This window comes from Stigmatopora argus, chromosome 8 (genome assembly GCF_051989625.1).
Source record: "Stigmatopora argus isolate UIUO_Sarg chromosome 8, RoL_Sarg_1.0, whole genome shotgun sequence".
In the NCBI taxonomy this organism is placed as follows: domain Eukaryota; kingdom Metazoa; phylum Chordata; class Actinopteri; order Syngnathiformes; family Syngnathidae; genus Stigmatopora; species Stigmatopora argus.
The window spans coordinates 6,456,532-6,473,457 of NC_135394.1; the positions used below are offsets into that span (position 1 = coordinate 6,456,532).

Consider the following 16,926-nt stretch of genomic DNA (forward strand, 5'->3'; position numbering starts at 1 on the left):
TGTATTTTGTTTTTGTGACTAGTACAAGTTATTACGCAAGGATTTTTAACCAGTGATTTTTTTTATTTTCATTTTTTTTTGTTTTTGTTATGGTTTAAAATAACCAACTACAAGTGCATGAGTTATGGCACATCTTTGTTGTGTTTCTGGAGAAAAAGCTCACTTGTAACCACAGCAAAAAAAACGTATACATCAAACTGTTGCCTTGTAAATCACAATCACAAAAAATATAATCTATGGCAGAGAGGTTACCGTTGATCCATCCTGCTGGAATGATCCCGATTCGATCAAATGGAATAAAGATGTGTCAAAACAGTGTTCAAGCAATGCGTCAGTGGAACCACAAACCACGTGCAAACATGCATCACACGTGATCGGAAAACCCACAGTTCACTGGAAATTCATAGTTTGAGGGAGCGTCTCATTTCCTGAACCGCTTTATCCTCACTAGGGTCACGGGGGGTGATGGAGATGGTGGCCAGTCAATCGCAGGGCACAAGAAGACAAACAATCATTCACACTCACAATTTAGAGGAATTTAGTGTCCAATCAAAGACTTCAATAGACAACTTTCATTTTGTAAACCACACTGGTTAAAAACTGATGTGGTTCAGTTCAAATTAATTCTAGGTGCGTCAATTCAATTAACAAATACATGCGTCAATTTAAATGACGTCTATGTATGTATGAAATGACATTTTTGAGTGGCAAATTCATTGATGTTTCTGAGGGCAATTCTTTTATTTTGATGGAGGCTCAGAGTATGCAGAGAAAACCCACGAGGGAAGATTCTTTAATTACCATTTTAGGTTATTTTAAAATGCGACTAAAACAATTAAAACAACAAAAGCATCAAGTGACCTTGCATTCCATTATATGGTTCAGAAGATGTATTATACAGAATTTTAGTTGTGTACAACACAAAACGCATACAGATAAAGTTTATGATCTGTCTTTATTCTAAGTAATGACAAGCATCAGTGTGTTGTGGTTCAACTGTCAGGGGCGTTTGAAGGAGAATGTTGCGCACTAGTTCGCTGGTAAGCGCAGAGCTGAAAGACACCTGAAGGATGACAAACAGGAGGTGAAATGATTATGACATCACTATAACCGGAGGCTGTTTTACTCATCACTTGCATAAGTGATTAGGACAAAATTAGTAGTTATTATAACTGCTTTAAATGATTTACAACAGATTTATTCATCCATCTTTTATTCTGCTTACTCTCAAGCCTGTAGGTATGCAGTAGACTATCCCAGCTAATTATGTGCAGTAGGTGGGTGGGGCACACCCTAAAATGATTGCCAGTTAATCCAGTTTTGATTCATTCAAACATATTTTCAGGTAGTAGAGACATATGTGGCCTCTGAAGGGACAGTAATTACACTCTTAAAAAAAGTTGTTAAATGCCGGATCACACAATCTAATAAAAGGCTACCAGGCAGACTTTTGCCTTGTAAAAGTCCTTAGAACTATGCTTTATTGTTTTTCTAAAGACCTGTGTAGTGTGCATTGTACTTGTAGGAGTAAAGTACAGTGTTGTTTGTTTTAAAAATTACTGTAGACTTTTTTTTAAATGTAGTACAGCATAAATTAAAAGAGCTTTTAGTAAACTCAAACTAAATTACAGATTCATGACATGAGAGTTTACTCATAAATTCTTTTTGAATATCCAACATGTAATTTGGTGGAGGAAGAGCAATTAAAATATCAAAAACCATGAGTGTTTATTAAAATATATTAAAAGCCCTGCCAATAGAAATTAATGTTTAATGTTCTGTCTGATAAATGTTAGAAAGGTCACGTATCGAAAATGGAAGTTTTTATAGCGTTTGCAACGTCCCCACCTAGAAATCATTCTATTCAGTTTACAAATAAAGTTGTCAAAGCGAGTGTCAAATGTGAATGTATTACTATCAGAAATACCTGCTGCAAAAGCCAGAATGATAGCTACCCAGCCAATGATGTAGGACCATGAAAATCGCCAGTCCAAGAAGCGTTTTCCAAAAAAAGTGACTGTTACTCCCGTATAGATGGAGAGAGCCAGGAAAGCAAAAAAACCTGTAAGAAGAACCCCAACAATTTCAGATCAGGGGTTAGGACCTTTTTTGATTGAACCAAAAATACCCACACATTTAAAATGTGATTCCACGAGAGCAACAGTGTCAGAAAATATATATACTATAAATTGCAGTGCATGATGTTATGGTCCCTGAGTGTTGCTAGATCATAGTGTGTTAAAAGTAAACCCTTGGTGGCTAATTAAGTTTCCTGACCCCTTCAGATGCTTCCCATGGATGATGTGCAGAACAGTTAATGTTTTTTGTATCACCTGAGAGGACAAGGGCAATCCCCCCCATGCGGACCCTCTTGTTCTTGGTACCATTGGTGAAGGCACTCAGACCAAGGACCACGCCAGCAAAACAGCTGAGCACAGCTAGCAACATGAAGGCCCGGGTGGCATCCCAAAAGGCTGAGGGGCATAAGGGTATTCGGTTAAGGTTTTCCTTGTGAGTTGAGTTCATTGCCACCACACAGAACTCTGATCCCAAATTTTATCTGGAAAATCGAAGGGCAAAACCTACACCTTACCTACAGTGACGGTGTGAGCGTGGCATTTGTGGTTGATGCAAAACTTCCAAAGGCCCTGATTAGCTGAGCTACCCGAATACCGATAATGCATCCAGAAGTCGGTCGCCGTGGAGACAATTAGGAGCACTAGTGACGCCACACCGCACAGCGTGCCTCCTCCGGCCAGAGTGTATAGCATGCTGAGGCAGAGCTTCTCAACTTCTGAACTCAAAACGCACAAGGGTAAGAACAAAAGGAAAAATGATAAGAGTTCCTTTTATACACATGGGGTTTACCTAAATATGCTTTAGCTGAAGAATTACACTGGGAATATTCTTATTACACATGGTCTTTTTTTAAGAAAAGAAGCCTGATATATACTTTACTATACATGGCCATTCTTGAAACAATAGAAGCTTTAATATACAAGGTCTCCTTTATTTTATTTTATTTATTTATTTTTTAAAACAAGAAATAGCCTCACTATTCATGGTCATTTTTTTTAAGGAAAGGGACTTACTATACATGGCCATTGTGTAAACAAATAAAATCCTTCCTATATATAAGAAACGAAAAATAGCTTTATTTTACATGGTCTTTTTTTTATAAAAGAAGCCTTACTACATTGTCATTTTATTCATCAATAAAAGCCTTAGTGTACATGATCTACATTTTTAATGGAAAATAGCCTTATTATACAAGTTAGTATTTATTTTTACCAAAAATTGCCTATGGTCTTTTTTCTTACAAAAATTAGCCATACTTTACATGGTTTTTCTTAAAGGAAAAAAAAGACTTCCTATAGATGGTCTTTTTCTTTAAGAAAAAAGCATTACGAACATGGTCATTTTTTGAACAAAATAAAGCCTTACTGCACATGGCCTACCTTTTTTTAAAAATAAAATAAAAACAAGCCTTTCTGTATATATATAGTCTTTTTTTAAAGGAAAACATCTTTGTTATATTTAATAGTTTTGAATTCACAATGTTTTCCAAGGCAAATGAAATAGTTTGAGGTTAGCAAAACACTTGACTGTCTGACAATGAGAATGCATGATAGGCAGCTCCAAGCGATTGTTCACTAATACCTCTTTGTGCAACTCATACTATTCTACCAATAATAAGCAAGTGAAGTGTCAGCAGTTTCTGTCTGAGACCAACCAAACCCCATTTGATCATTAAAAAAAACGTATTTACGCTTCTAAGCAAGAGTCTTATAACAAAAACTATACAAAACACATCAGCACATCAATGCCTATTTCAAGCAGTGTTAAAATGCTTAACAAAACTACAAAACTGTCAACCGAGGAAAATGTAATTTGCAATTTCACCTTATTTGATGCTGTTCACAATGTTGTCTTTTGAAGCCTCCAAAAAAAGTATATCCAAAGAGTAGAGCTATGCAAAAATTCTTAATTCTTAGTATACCTCTTAGTTGGGTTGTCCTTTCAGGCTTCAGGCTTCATGCTTTTTGAGCCCCCCAAAAGTTGACTCGCATTGTCCCATTCACAAAGCAACAAATGATCGAGCATAGCGTGTGAGTGATGTCTTTCTCTCCAATGACCATCTCCACAGCAAACCTAACTCTCCCATTTGTTTTGTACCCAAAAGATGCCATATTAGGGTGAACAGAACTCTGTTGACATTTTAGTCGTTCAATCAAAGCATATTATGGGGCTCCTATGTTGGATGTTTTCCTCATGTAAGCATTTAATGCATGAACCATATCATACACAAACAACGTCCACAATTTCCTAATTTTGTGGTATGGGTGGACTCCAAAACGTTTTGTTTTCTAACTTTAGTCACATTTGTACATATGTGACCACTTATTCATGTTGACTACTACTTATTTATTAAGTCAACTACTACTTATCTATTATGTTGACTAATTATTCATGTTGACCGCTTATCTATGTTGACTACTACTTATTTATTAAGTCAACTACTACTTATCTATTATGTTGACTAATTATTATGTTTAATACTTACTTATTTATTACTTATTCATTTATTATGTATTTAGTATTTATTAATTATTTATTTGTCTGTTTGTTTGTTGTTGTTCTTTGTGCATTCCCTGCCGAAGCTTTAAATCTCATTATACTTGTATAATGACATTAAAAGCATTAAATTCAATTCGATATCTGTCATACACACAATGAAACAAGTCTGTAAAGCTAAATTCTGTACTTATTTATTCAGGTTTACTGTATATAGTACAGTCATAAGATGTTAGCATTACAAGTGTAGCTTAGAAGAAAAATTTAAGTGATATCAAAATAATTTTTTAACCAGTGACCATATTATATTTGAATCCATTGAACTGTAAAGGGTAGGCCAGATTGAAAAAAGATCTCACTGAGACCCACAAAGGCAACATCACTATGACAAGACAACATGTGCCGATTAAACATAGTTCATCACATACAAACATTTCACAGTGTAAAGTTGAGGTTGGTTTAGTAAGTGGAACTACATATGTGCAAACCAAATAAGCGGGTTTAATACTACGGACAATCTTGTGAGTTAACAACAGCTTTGATAGTCAAACAACTATTGACATATTATGATGTGCATCACCTCACCATTTAAAGTGCACGTGTACAAATTGTACAAGAAGTACATTTTTTTGTCTAAATATCAGCTAGGATAGGCCCAAGTTCACACAGGCTAAGTGGAAGGAAAATTAATGAGGTGATGGATGTTGTCACAAAATGCCAGATGACTGTGATTTTTTTTAATTTTTATATTTAACATCCGACTTCACAGTTACGCTTATCACGATATTTCTTTTTCATTTAACATCACCTCAACTTGCAACAAAGATCAATTGTGCTACCCTTTCCCTCAACATCCGAAAATTCAGGCAACCTTAAAACAACAATGTACTTCTTAATGAACAATTTGTTACAATTCTCATTTTAATAGAGCTATTAATTAATTGTATTTGTGTGCAAACAAAACACATTTGTCACACAAGATAAAGTGTTCAGCCATTTTGTGCAAGGAAATGATCTTACTAGACATAACATTTGTATAGTGAGTGAAACTACAAAAGTGTACATTTCAAGGTGGTGTGTTGTAAAAAAATGTAAATAAAAACTATAAAAACTCACATAAATGAATATATCTCTCCCCAGTGAAACCCTAAATCTTTTATTATGGTGGAAAAAAAGGCACATTTGTAATAAATACCTCACTTTAGCATTTGAGAACAATAGGAAAAATCTTTTGTATTTTTAGTTAATATAGGACAATAATTTGGGCTTTTTAAATCAGTCCTTAGTATAATATTTAATATTTAACAATTTAGGTATTAAAATATTATATTCCCTATGACGATCTCAGATACTTTGTCAATATTTAAAGTGCTTGTTGCTGGCTAAAATATCAATGTTCAAATGATTTTAATTATTTATTAGGAAACATGGCTGTTATTTGTTGACGACAACTTCATGTTCCTGCTTTTAGAATGTTGACACCTTCCCCTATTGTCACCTTCCCAAAAAATATGTTTAGAGATTAGTGATTCGCGACATAACCATACAAAATAAAGAAAGATTTGCTTGCTTGTCATCCATCTGTCTATACAGTATAGCCAGATATTTCAATCTTATCAAAAGCACAAAATCACGTGCAATTTAATGCAATGGCACAGAAACATTAACGTATAACAGTTTGTAGGGCGGCCCGGTGGCTGAGTGGTTAGTGCGTTGGCCTCACAGTGGGAGACCAGGGTTCAAATCCAGGTCGGTCCACCTGTGTGGTGTTTGCATGTTCTCCGCGGCCTGTGTGGGTTTTCTCCGGGTACTCTGGTTTCCTCCCACATTCCAAAAACATGCATGTTAGGCTGATTGGACACTCTAGAATTGCCCCTAGGTATGAGTGTGAGCCTGATTGGTTGTTTGTCTCCTTGTGCCCTGCGATTGTCTGGCCACCAATTCAGTCAGGGTGTCCCCCGCCTCTGGCCCGAAGTCAGCTGGGATAGGCTCCAGCACTCCCCGCGACCCTAGTGAGGATAAAGCGGTTCAGAAAATGAGATGAGATGAGATAATAACTTGTGATTCCACACTGGGATATTCTTTATGTCCGATGTGTGCTTGCAAACTTTTTGCCTTTTGTATGGATACCAAATCTCAGGTGCTGGGAGCCCAAAGGACAACAGTCCGATCAGCGGAAGAGGAGATAAAAGTTCGGTCTATGGGATGCCATCGACACTGAATCACTTTGTCCCAGTGTTCTCCTGCCAACGTCTGCGGGAGTGGTTTTGTTAGGTCACCTGGAAAGGAAATTCAATGAAGTGATGCCAATAGATGTTCTATCAGATAGCATAACATAGGTCAACACAGTAGGGTAATCATTTGTTCCCACCTTGCAGATCACTGACGACTATTTTGTTGTCATAGGAACCAGTAAGAAGATGATGGGCTCCAGGGGAGAAGCGTACTGAACGAATGTCACTGCTGTGGGGGCGGTATGTCTGGACTATACGGCCTCCTCTGATGTCATACAGCATGCTGGTGCTGTCCTCCTGGCCAGTGGCAAGCAGGCGGCTGCTGGGATCTACCGCCACTGAAACTACCGCACTTCCTGTTTAGAGTAAAAGCTCCATATTTGAAATCCGTTGTTACAAATCTCAAGGGCTTGCTATTAATATAAAGCACGTGTCAAACCGATTTCGCCGAGAGCCGCAGTGGGTCCTGGTCTTTGTTCCAACCGATCCAGTGCCAACATTTTAACCAATCAGGTGTCTTCTAAAATAAGTAGCACCTGACTTTAATTAACTGATTACACTTGCAAAAAGGTATCCTCTTGTTGAGTTGGAATGAAAACCTGCACCCACTGCGGCCCTTTGAGGACCGGTTTGACACCCCTGAAGGAACACTCAAAGTCAATTGCTCTAAAGTAAAACCAATTTTAAATACTAATTATCTAAGATTTTACACAATTGTGCATATATCATTAATAAATAGCTCTATAATATGTATGCTTGTGACACAAATTGAGGTCTTTTTTTAAAATTTAGCTGTGAATAAGAACACATACACTTCATACATACTGTTCTATATTATCATGAATGAAAGCAGTTGAGTTACCCGAGCCATGCAGGGTTGTACCCACAACACGTACACAACTTGGAACCCGCAGGTCCCAGAAGCGTACAGTTTTGTCCTGGGATCCTGATGTGATCATCCAACCTCCCCATGTGTAAAGAGTCAGAACGTGGCCTGTTCAAAAACACAGATGAAATCATAAATACTTAAATATATTTTAAGCCTTACAATGCAATAAACTACTGATTAGATCATTGCTTTGGCATTTCTGTGCAGGTTTGGCATGCTTTCATTGCAAGCAATGGTTACTCAATTTTTACATGATAACAAATGGTAAGGTGTTCAAACAACAACCCGCAATATAATTTAAAGAGAGTATTTTGAGTATGGTAAAATGGACATGAAAAGTGACATTTCAACCTTTTTAAATTCACTTTCATACAATAGCCTGTAAATAGTTTTTTTTACATTTTTGCAAAAAGATAATCTATAGCATACTATTTCTTGGGTTTATCTGTTGGGATGGCAATTACCACAAAGGGTGCAACTATGAACACAATAAACATTTTAGACAGTTTATTGGCTGTCAGAGAATCCTCACTTTTATGTGATGACTGTCATACAGTATATCACAATTTTGGATACCATATTCCTGTCTACAAATCTTGAGGTCGAAATACATACAAATCAACCTGATTATTTTTTAACCTGAATTATTATAATTTAACAATAAACTTAGGTAGCTGCATGGTGTACCATTGCGTGCAGATCTTAACTTAATGTTTAACCAGCCTCCCTAAAATGTTAATATAAGAATATTATAAGGTCCAATACCAGTGTGTCCATTTAAAGCATGAAGGCCTTGGCCTCTCTGGCAGTCAGTGGTGTAGATGTTGCAGTCTCCAGCTCCTGCACTAATCAAGATAGACCCTCCACTGTCAGGACCCTCCATGAAAGCTAAGTCCCTAATGGTTCCATCATGCATGCTGAACTCCAGATCAGGACCTGAAAGACATAATGAAGTAAAAGATTTGCTCCTGCTTGAATGTGTCTCACTTATTCAACTTGTACCTGTTGCATTGCAGCTCTCGGCATTGAAAGGCAGAACTTTGACATATTTGTCATTGGAGCCAGTGGCCAAAAGCTGTCCGCAGGGGCTCCAGGCAACACAATAGATGCTACCTTTGTGGTGTTTATTCCTTCTGAAGCGGACCACCGGCTGCTTGACAGATTCTAGAGTGCTAAACATGCAGAGATATTTGGAACTGTGCAGCAAGCTATGTAAATAATATCTGAACTGTGGTGTTCATTTTTCCATAAAACAAACTGTAATAATGTGATAGTTTTATGTGCATTAGCAGTGCAAACCTGATTGCTAGGGTGTCAGGGTAGGCGCACACTCGAAGCGTTTTGGAATTGGAACCAACGGCATAAAGTGATCCTGAGGGATGGAAAGCCACAGATCGTACTGCCTGTGTGTCTTCAAGCTGGTTCACTCTGATAAACTGGGTTTTATATTTTCCTGGCTGCAAAGAAATCCCAAATTGTAATTAGTTTGTAGAAGTAGGGTTATTTTCTTTTGAATTACCTGCTTGGTTGCACAACGTGTCACACAGCTACTGGTATCATCTTGCACTGGACCTCCAACCATCTCAGTGCTGGAATCACAATGCATACAGAGTATACAAAGATGCAAACCCATCCATTTTTAATAGCCATAAGTCATTTTTATAGATTTTTGGTTGGGTGTTTATTTCTGACCCAGCACAGGCAAATTTGTCCCACCAATAGAGCTTTTTTCTAAAACAAGGGGAACGATAGGTGCAATCAATCAACCAATTTGTTGAAAAGGTGTATAAAAATCTGTCTAAGAGCATAGACCTATATATTTGGGAAGAAAACACCATCCCGTCATTACCTTACAGGAACTGGGGATTCACTGACATGTTGCAGGCAATGACTGCTGCTTGAACCACCAGGTTTTGCCTCTTGTATCATCCTTGGATTAGTGGTGTTTGAGGTACTGGTGTCATCTCCCACACCATTACACAACTGGTCCAGAGGTGTGATCTTGTCACCGTCAATGCCAATGTTCATTTCCTCAAGTTTCTGAATGGATCTAGACAAAATGTGTGAACACAAAAAACAAAACAATAGGTAGCACACCGTGATAGCATATTCCGTGTCTTATAAATCTTTGTGTAATAAAGCTGATCTGGCAACTTTTCTGTCCACCAAGAAAGTCATAGCGCAGAGAATGGAATGACAAAGAGGAATGAGCATATATAAAGAAATTGCTTAGACAGAGTCAGGGAAGGGTGAGGCATGAATTTAATGGACATCCAGAGGTCTGCTTAACCGGCACTACCACACAAAATTGGAATTTGAAAGGCAGGCTTTGATTTTCATTACTTTGGAGTTCCAAAATCTTAGGTGATATTTTAAGTAGTATTTCATTTTGCCAGTATTATTTATACTCTTTCTGTGGAGTTTTACATTGACAAGACATATTTTTCCTCATTTGACAAGATAGTGGCTATGGAAAGATTGCCCATGCTAGATAAGAGCATCAGAGCAGAGCCACTAGGAGGCAGCATGAATACATTTTTACATTTGATGCAAATCTATTCTCACAAGTTACTGTTAACATAGGGAGTATATATATATATATATATATATATATATATGGGTCATTTTCACATAATTCAGCAAATAACGGTAAAGACACTTTCAGAAAATGAATAATTTACAAAATGCAATTCAAGCATTCTGATTATCTCTAATTAGCAACACTAGCACTGCCTGGAAATATCTTAGCTGGAACTTTAATGAAAACATAATTAATTAAAATTTAAAAAATATGGGTGAATATTTGGAATCTTTCCTTGTGCCTTTCTTTTCTGATATCGTTCCCTTTCTTTCTCTAAATATTTGTGATAGGCTCCAGGGTCATTTTTAATCTTCTCCCTGCATTTGCGCATCGCTGCAGCATTAGATTTTTTCGCAGGTGGCTTACCGCCTTTTTTCTTAAATGGATTCATGTTCTGGAAATTTTACAAATCAAAGCAGGAATTAGTATACACATAAACATAGCATAACATGTTAGCGTCATCTCTACATATCTGTTGTATATTTAAAAATATGTATTTCATCTCTACATATCTATTGTATACACCTTTTAATAACGGTAAAGACAAAATTTATTAACGGTAAAGACACAACATTCCACCTCAGCCTTTGACATTGGTAGATGGTATTTCTTGGCACTCAGTAAATGATAGTGTTCTGCATGCATACACCATGCCCAGTTCATTAAAAAGCAAAGTAATTATGTTCACCAAGTTTTTAGGACATCGGTAAAGACATGGAATTGTTACGACATTTCACAGGTATGGTCCTTACCTTGGTTTTAGTTTCATTCTCATGGCTTCTGCTTAGCTGGCGTTGACAATATGGCTGACAACATCCTGGTACTTCTCCCACACCAGCCACCTGGTGTATTTACTGTGAATTTTTTGGTGTATTTCTCATGTGATAACGGTAAAGACACACTAACTGATATGAAAGGTACATCAGTAAAACTGTTTGCAGTTGCAATTCTTTTGCATTTTTCTCAAAGACAACTTGAGTGAAAATACTATTGAAACAAATCTAAACAACACATTCTAAATAGAGACAAACAAATAAATCATAACCCGACTTTTCATTCCTATAAACTGTGACACTAGATTCTGGACATCTAACGGAGTGGACAAATTCAACATAAACTGGCTCTCAATGTATTTGTGTCTCAAATAGATTTCTCTTAAAATTGGTGCCAAATGTAGTATAATATGTGGCAAACAAAGCAGTAGTAATTAATTTTTATAACTTTGTAACACATAAAGGGAAAGTCCAGGGCCATATCTTTACCGTTATTTGCTGAATTATGTGAAAATGACCCATATATATATATATATATATATATATATATATATATATATATATATATATATATATATATATATATATATATATATATATATATATATATATATATATATATATATATATATACATATATATATGGGTGTCCGCTGCATCTGGCCTGGAGTCAGCTGGGATAGGCTCCAGCACTCCTGCGACCCTAATCGGTCATTTCCTACAGTTTACCTTTAGACGATGTTTGTGTGTACATTTTTTTCCACATTACACCTAGCACTACTGGTACTAATGCCAAGATGTGTCATGTTGCCCTAAATCCATTCCTTACCGAGAGAGGAAGGTTTCAGTGAGGTTATTTTGTTTTCCGTCGACTGGTTTCACCCCACCCTCAAGCAGCATCTGCTGGTAGAGATGCTTCTGTTGTTGCTTCTGCTCCAGATGCTGCTGCACACGCATACGTTGCCTGTAGTACTCCTGCATGTGCTCCGTCGAATCAAGGCGCTATTACAAAAACAAACAAAAAAGCAAAAAAATAGTCAAATCAGCAGAAGTACTGGCAGGATTTAAAGCTGTAATGTATTAAGACGTACTACACATCACAAAAATGGGCATATCAGGTTAAAGGTCAATTTTGTCATGGAAAAAATGTTAGGCAACGAAAACACTCCCTAGAACCCTAATGACCAATACCATTACAGAAAACAGATGCATAAAATAATGCAAACATTCCAATCAATATTATCAAACTCATACAAGAGCTATTGTCTGCATATAATAGACAAATATTCACTAAACATCACTTACTGGCAAGTCTTCACCTCCAAAGACCTTAAGTTATACATCATCCATGCTATAAAAAAGTTTTCAGGGACCTCATTATTTCTAGTCTGTAGCTTTGTCCCTTCAACTCCATCACAACCCCTTCTTATACACACATACACACACACTGCATCCAATACCAAAACACGTTACACCATTAGCTGGAACCCAAGATTCATAAACATGAGTGATGATGGAGCCACTGGGCCATCTTGTGTGCGACAGCAAATCAAACCTGATTATTTGCCAACTCTTCCCATGACCTCTACTACTTTCACGCTTTCAGTGGCAGAAGGTCACAAGAATCTTCTGGACAGTTGCAGCAGGGCAGTTATGAAGAATTTATGAGCAGCAGCAATATGGAGATGAGTTGCTTCAGGGAAAATTCATTATAAATGTCTAACTAAGTCAGTTCTGATTTCCAGTGAAATATATTACCTGAGAAACCTTTGTTGTTTGTTTCAACAGTCTTTATTCGTTGAAACAAATCAACCAGGACAGCCAAGGCTGAGAGTTGGATCGCTTCTCACGTGCACATAAACTATAACTAAAAGGCATTTGTGTGGACTTTGGACCAAGGTCTAATCCTTCCTAAGAAAATATATAAAAATGTCCAAATTTGCCCTTAATTTTATGTTGTACTCCTTGACCTCCAAGTTTCATAAATATTATCAAGGCAGTATTTTAAGTCCATATCTCAGATATCTGCAAGTGACAGCAAATGTCAGTTTTATACGATCAAAATCTGTTCCTACATTATAATGACTTGACCCTTAGTCCACGTACATATCCACAGATGATCCAAAGGGCCTGCAGGGTAAAACTTATTATCACAAGGAATACAAAGTAGTAATATGTGAAAATGTGTTCTATAGTGAGACCACATAACCTCCCACCCCATACACAAAGACGATTGCTTTTACCTCAACTGTTTCTGTGCCTGCTGTTCCACCATCTCTCCCAGGAGCCAGAGGAGTCCGTGTAAGCTTGGGCCCTTCCGATAGGTGCTTTCTTGAAGAAGAAGCCAAAAGAAAAGCCATGGGCAAGTTAATTTGACTATAAACGAGAAGTTAAAAGTTAATCAGTTTTGGCGTTTATATTTAAAGTCAATGAGCATTTATCCGATTTACTTCTCGGGGGAATCATCCAGTTGATGTACATTATTCTCCACCAAGCTTCGACTTAAAGCTGATTTCATATTGACCTCCATGCCTCTTTTGTCCTGGGCTGCCAAGCCGTGCGACAGTCCATCCAGAGCTGGGTTCAAAGATCTAGACATGTAAGTGTCAGCTGAGTGAGGCCTTCGGCGGAAGGGTGAAGACGGGCAGGGAGAAAGGCGATTGATTAAAGGCGTGAGGAGGTCAGCGTGGCCAGCCTTACTAGGCTTCACAAGGCGGTCAACATGGATATTGAGAGTCTTTTGTTCAAAGGCACATGAAAATGCACCAGCAGATAGGTTCTGCAGCCAGGACAGCAGTGAGAGATCCACTTCATCACAACCATTCCCACTGAGCAAGTCTACGCCGAGCAGTACCTCGCTCTCCGTTATTGCCTCTCCAGTTGCCTTGCTCTGTAAAGCAACAATGTTGTTAGGGCCAATTGAACAGTTTAGGTCAAGGGTGTCAGACTCGAGTTGGTTCGCGGGCTGCATTAACGTAAGCTCGATTTCATGTGGGCCGGACCATTTTAGATATAATATTTAGATTTTTTTTTAATAAATGGATTAAAAGAACTGGATTAAAATCCCTGAATATTCAGTTTTTATAGATCTAAAACAATGTTTATTTTAGCTTTTTTTTAAAATATATTTTTAGATTTTACAAAATGATTTTAAATTAAAAACACAGAAAAAAATATTTAAAAAATTACAATTATTGATTTAAAAGGGGGAAAATCAGGAAATTTAATATACATCTATACTCTTCATTTTAATTTGATCCTAAAACAGAAAGTCGGCACTGATGATTTACTTTCCCGGACCACACAAAATGATGCGGCGGGCCAAATTTGGCCCCCGGGCCGTGACTTTGACACATGTGGTTTAGGTCAAAAAGTTTACAAGATACTTTAAGTGTCACCTCACCTGGCAGAATTCAACACAGCACTCATAAAGGACCCCTTTGATGAGTAGCTGGAACAGGCGGTTCCCGCTTGCTCGGAAGCCTGCCTCACTAAGCTTTCTGTCTGCTGGAATGAACTCAGCGACCATCACACATGCCTCCTCAAAACAGTGGACGCGTGCTGTACTTGGGTTCCACTCCTTGAACTCAGCATGGTGGGTGAGGCGAGGCAGCGTGAGGAGAAGACACAGTTTGCTGTAGTCCTCCTTAGATGGGCAGGATTCCTCCAGGTTGTGCAGGCACTTGACAGCTTCTTGCATGGTGAGCTCTAGCTACGAATGGCAGAAAATTCAGAACATTGAGAATGTGACTGTTAGTAAAATAATAATAATAGTCCAGGAATATTCAACTAAAATTCCAAGTGTAGTTGGAGAAAATTAATTAATATGCATACTACATGTATGGAGATGTAATCAATATATTTGGAAGAAAAACCTTTCATTCATCATGGAAAGGTATTCATGTCAATTTCCATGTAAAATAACATATTAGATGATGTGGGGAAGTAAAAAAACGTACATTTTGGTGATCTTCAGCTGCGGATATGGCATTATTTACACACAGAGCTTCAAGAAACTTCTGCTTTTGAATGATATAATGAAACCTGCAAAAACAAAAACATAAAAGGTTTTGTTATTAGTCATGTGATGATGTCAACTCTCAGCTGGTTCGCTTACCTTTTCTTGTCAAATTTGTGCAACCCTTCTAAAGGCTGGATGAATTGCATCACTTCATCCCACTGACCATCCAGAATTAGCTGCCTATTCATTAATTAATCGACAAATGATCATTAATATTTCTTAACTAACAATATAATCTAATCAGTGATGTTGTGTCATACCTGAGAAAGAGCATGTCATCGGAGTAGAGACCATTAATGATGCCACTTTCCTTCTCCAAGGCCAACATGCTGATGTGCAGCTTCTTGGAGCTGAGAAAGTCCAGGACCAACTTGACCACTTCGGCCTCCTTGATGTTGATTAACTCCTCTGCAACCATGTTGATTCGCTTCAAGTGGCAGTTTACTGGCCCCTTAAGCATTTGGAGACCAATCATGAATCAGCTATTGGAATGACTTGAGCAGAAAATCTAAAACTGCACCACATGATTAAAAAAAAGTTCTTCAAATCATTTGACCCCCCAAAAAAACCTGTAAAACTGACACTTAAAATCAGTCATTTTAATTGTGTCATTAATATATTCCCTTACCGAAGATTTAATTTTTAAAAATATGTTATGCATGTTGATGTTTCTTTATCAAAGAAAGAATGCTCAGCGATATGGCCTTTTAGCTGTTTAAAAATACTGAAATAATAATGTAATTTTATACTTTATGATTGCAGTATGAATACAAATGATATTATATCTTATTGCTTTGTTTTCACATCATATCAAATCATATTCCTCCTAGATTTAATCGTAATCGAAACATTGTCCGTAGGCATGGAGCTCTACATAAAATGTGCTTTATATTTGTAGCTATTTATCAAATCTGCCTTGTGCCAAATATTGCCATTCTTGTTATTTGTAACGTTGAAAAACTGAAAGAACAAATGAATGTTGAAAAACCTCTCAATGGCTAAGCTTTCTTAATTTGACAAGCATCAAATTGCATGTACGTACGTCTTCATAAGAACCAGCTTTGACAACAAATCAATCAATTCATGCGGTTAATGCCTAGTTACATCCAGATGGAGTTGCTTCTGTGTTCCTACTCATTATCACCAAAATACATACAAAGATAACAAGCTGCATTGCATTTAAACATTAATTCCCGCTAACATGCCCAAACAGAGGGCTCTCCTCTGCTCTTTCAACCTTGCAATGGCCGCAAGTTCTCTTTGCTGCAATGTTATCTAAGATTCAACGTCTCCAAGTCACTGTGCATTTTAGCTGACATTGACTCTGTGCAATATTAGAAGACGAGTGATGGTCCTCAAGCTGCATGCATTTCGTGCACTAGTGCACTACCTTTAGTATGATGCATTTGGAGAAGCCGGGCACCGCCCAGCCTCTCCACACTCAGACACTCACGCACAGAACAAAACAGACCCATGATGTCTCGTTGAATCGATGCCAAGTCCTGACCTGTCAGAGTGCCGAAGCCAACAGCATCCAAGGTGGTCTCCTCAACACACTCCCGCTTACCGCGCGCACAGCTCTCCTCTAGACTTATTTGTCTCGTTGCCATGCGGACGCGCGAAGCGGCAAATGTCCAATCAGCCGCGGCATTGTGAGAGTGTGGTCACACCTTTTTGTGCTAGCATGAGTGAGAGCGCAAGTTCTCAGCTGCAGGTACACAGAGAGGACATCTTTTGCCTGCATCCATCGAGACATCTGTTTACGCTCATCTCTTCAGAGAAAGAAAGGATGCAAATTATGCACATCTGAGTTAAATTTCCAGAATTTAATAATTTATTCACCAGATGTCCCT

At 37.7% G+C, this 16,926-nt stretch overlaps 2 protein-coding genes across 2 annotated transcripts; both read right to left on the reverse strand.

Annotated features, from left to right (window-relative positions):
• Positions 1 to 936: 936 nt before the first annotated feature.
• lim2.2 (lens intrinsic membrane protein 2.2) lies at positions 937 to 4,128 on the reverse strand. The gene is made up of 5 exons (XM_077607629.1): positions 4,001 to 4,128; positions 2,594 to 2,794; positions 2,334 to 2,474; positions 1,928 to 2,062; positions 937 to 1,063 (listed from the first exon to the last, which is right to left on the reverse strand). Exons 2-5 carry the CDS (start codon positions 2,769 to 2,771, stop codon positions 993 to 995), a joined length of 525 nt encoding a protein of 174 aa, XP_077463755.1. The 5' UTR covers positions 2,772 to 2,794; positions 4,001 to 4,128; the 3' UTR covers positions 937 to 992.
• Positions 4,129 to 4,747: 619 nt separating this feature from the next.
• Positions 4,748 to 16,696, reverse strand: LOC144079337 (WD repeat-containing protein 47-like). Its single transcript, XM_077608026.1, has 16 exons — positions 16,581 to 16,696; positions 15,334 to 15,524; positions 15,170 to 15,253; positions 15,012 to 15,096; positions 14,456 to 14,764; positions 13,503 to 13,942; positions 13,296 to 13,383; positions 11,882 to 12,054; positions 9,548 to 9,748; positions 9,218 to 9,287; positions 8,998 to 9,155; positions 8,701 to 8,870; positions 8,464 to 8,634; positions 7,672 to 7,803; positions 6,947 to 7,165; positions 4,748 to 6,854 (listed from the first exon to the last, which is right to left on the reverse strand). Exons 2-16 carry the CDS (start codon positions 15,489 to 15,491, stop codon positions 6,712 to 6,714), a joined length of 2,601 nt encoding a protein of 866 aa, XP_077464152.1. The 5' UTR covers positions 15,492 to 15,524; positions 16,581 to 16,696; the 3' UTR covers positions 4,748 to 6,711.
• Between the last annotated feature and the right edge of the window lie 230 nt (positions 16,697 to 16,926).

Coding starts and splice junctions, on each gene's coding strand:
- LOC144079337 (XM_077608026.1), bottom strand. CDS start 15,491: ATGGTTGCAGAGGAGTTAATCAACATCAAGGAGGCCGAAGTGGTCAAG. Junction 9,288..9,547: donor GAATCCCCAGTTCCTGTAAG/GTAATGACGGGA, acceptor TTGTGATTCCAG/CACTGAGATGGTTGGAGGTC. Junction 6,855..6,946: donor AGTCGTCAGTGATCTGCAAG/GTGGGAACAAAT, acceptor TTTCCTTTCCAG/GTGACCTAACAAAACCACTC.
- lim2.2 (XM_077607629.1), bottom strand. CDS start 2,771: ATGCTATACACTCTGGCCGGAGGAGGCACGCTGTGCGGTGTGGCGTCA. Junction 2,475..2,593: donor CGCTCACACCGTCACTGTAG/GTAAGGTGTAGG, acceptor TATGCCCCTCAG/CCTTTTGGGATGCCACCCGG. Junction 1,064..1,927: donor CATTCTGGCTTTTGCAGCAG/GTATTTCTGATA, acceptor GTCATCCTTCAG/GTGTCTTTCAGCTCTGCGCT.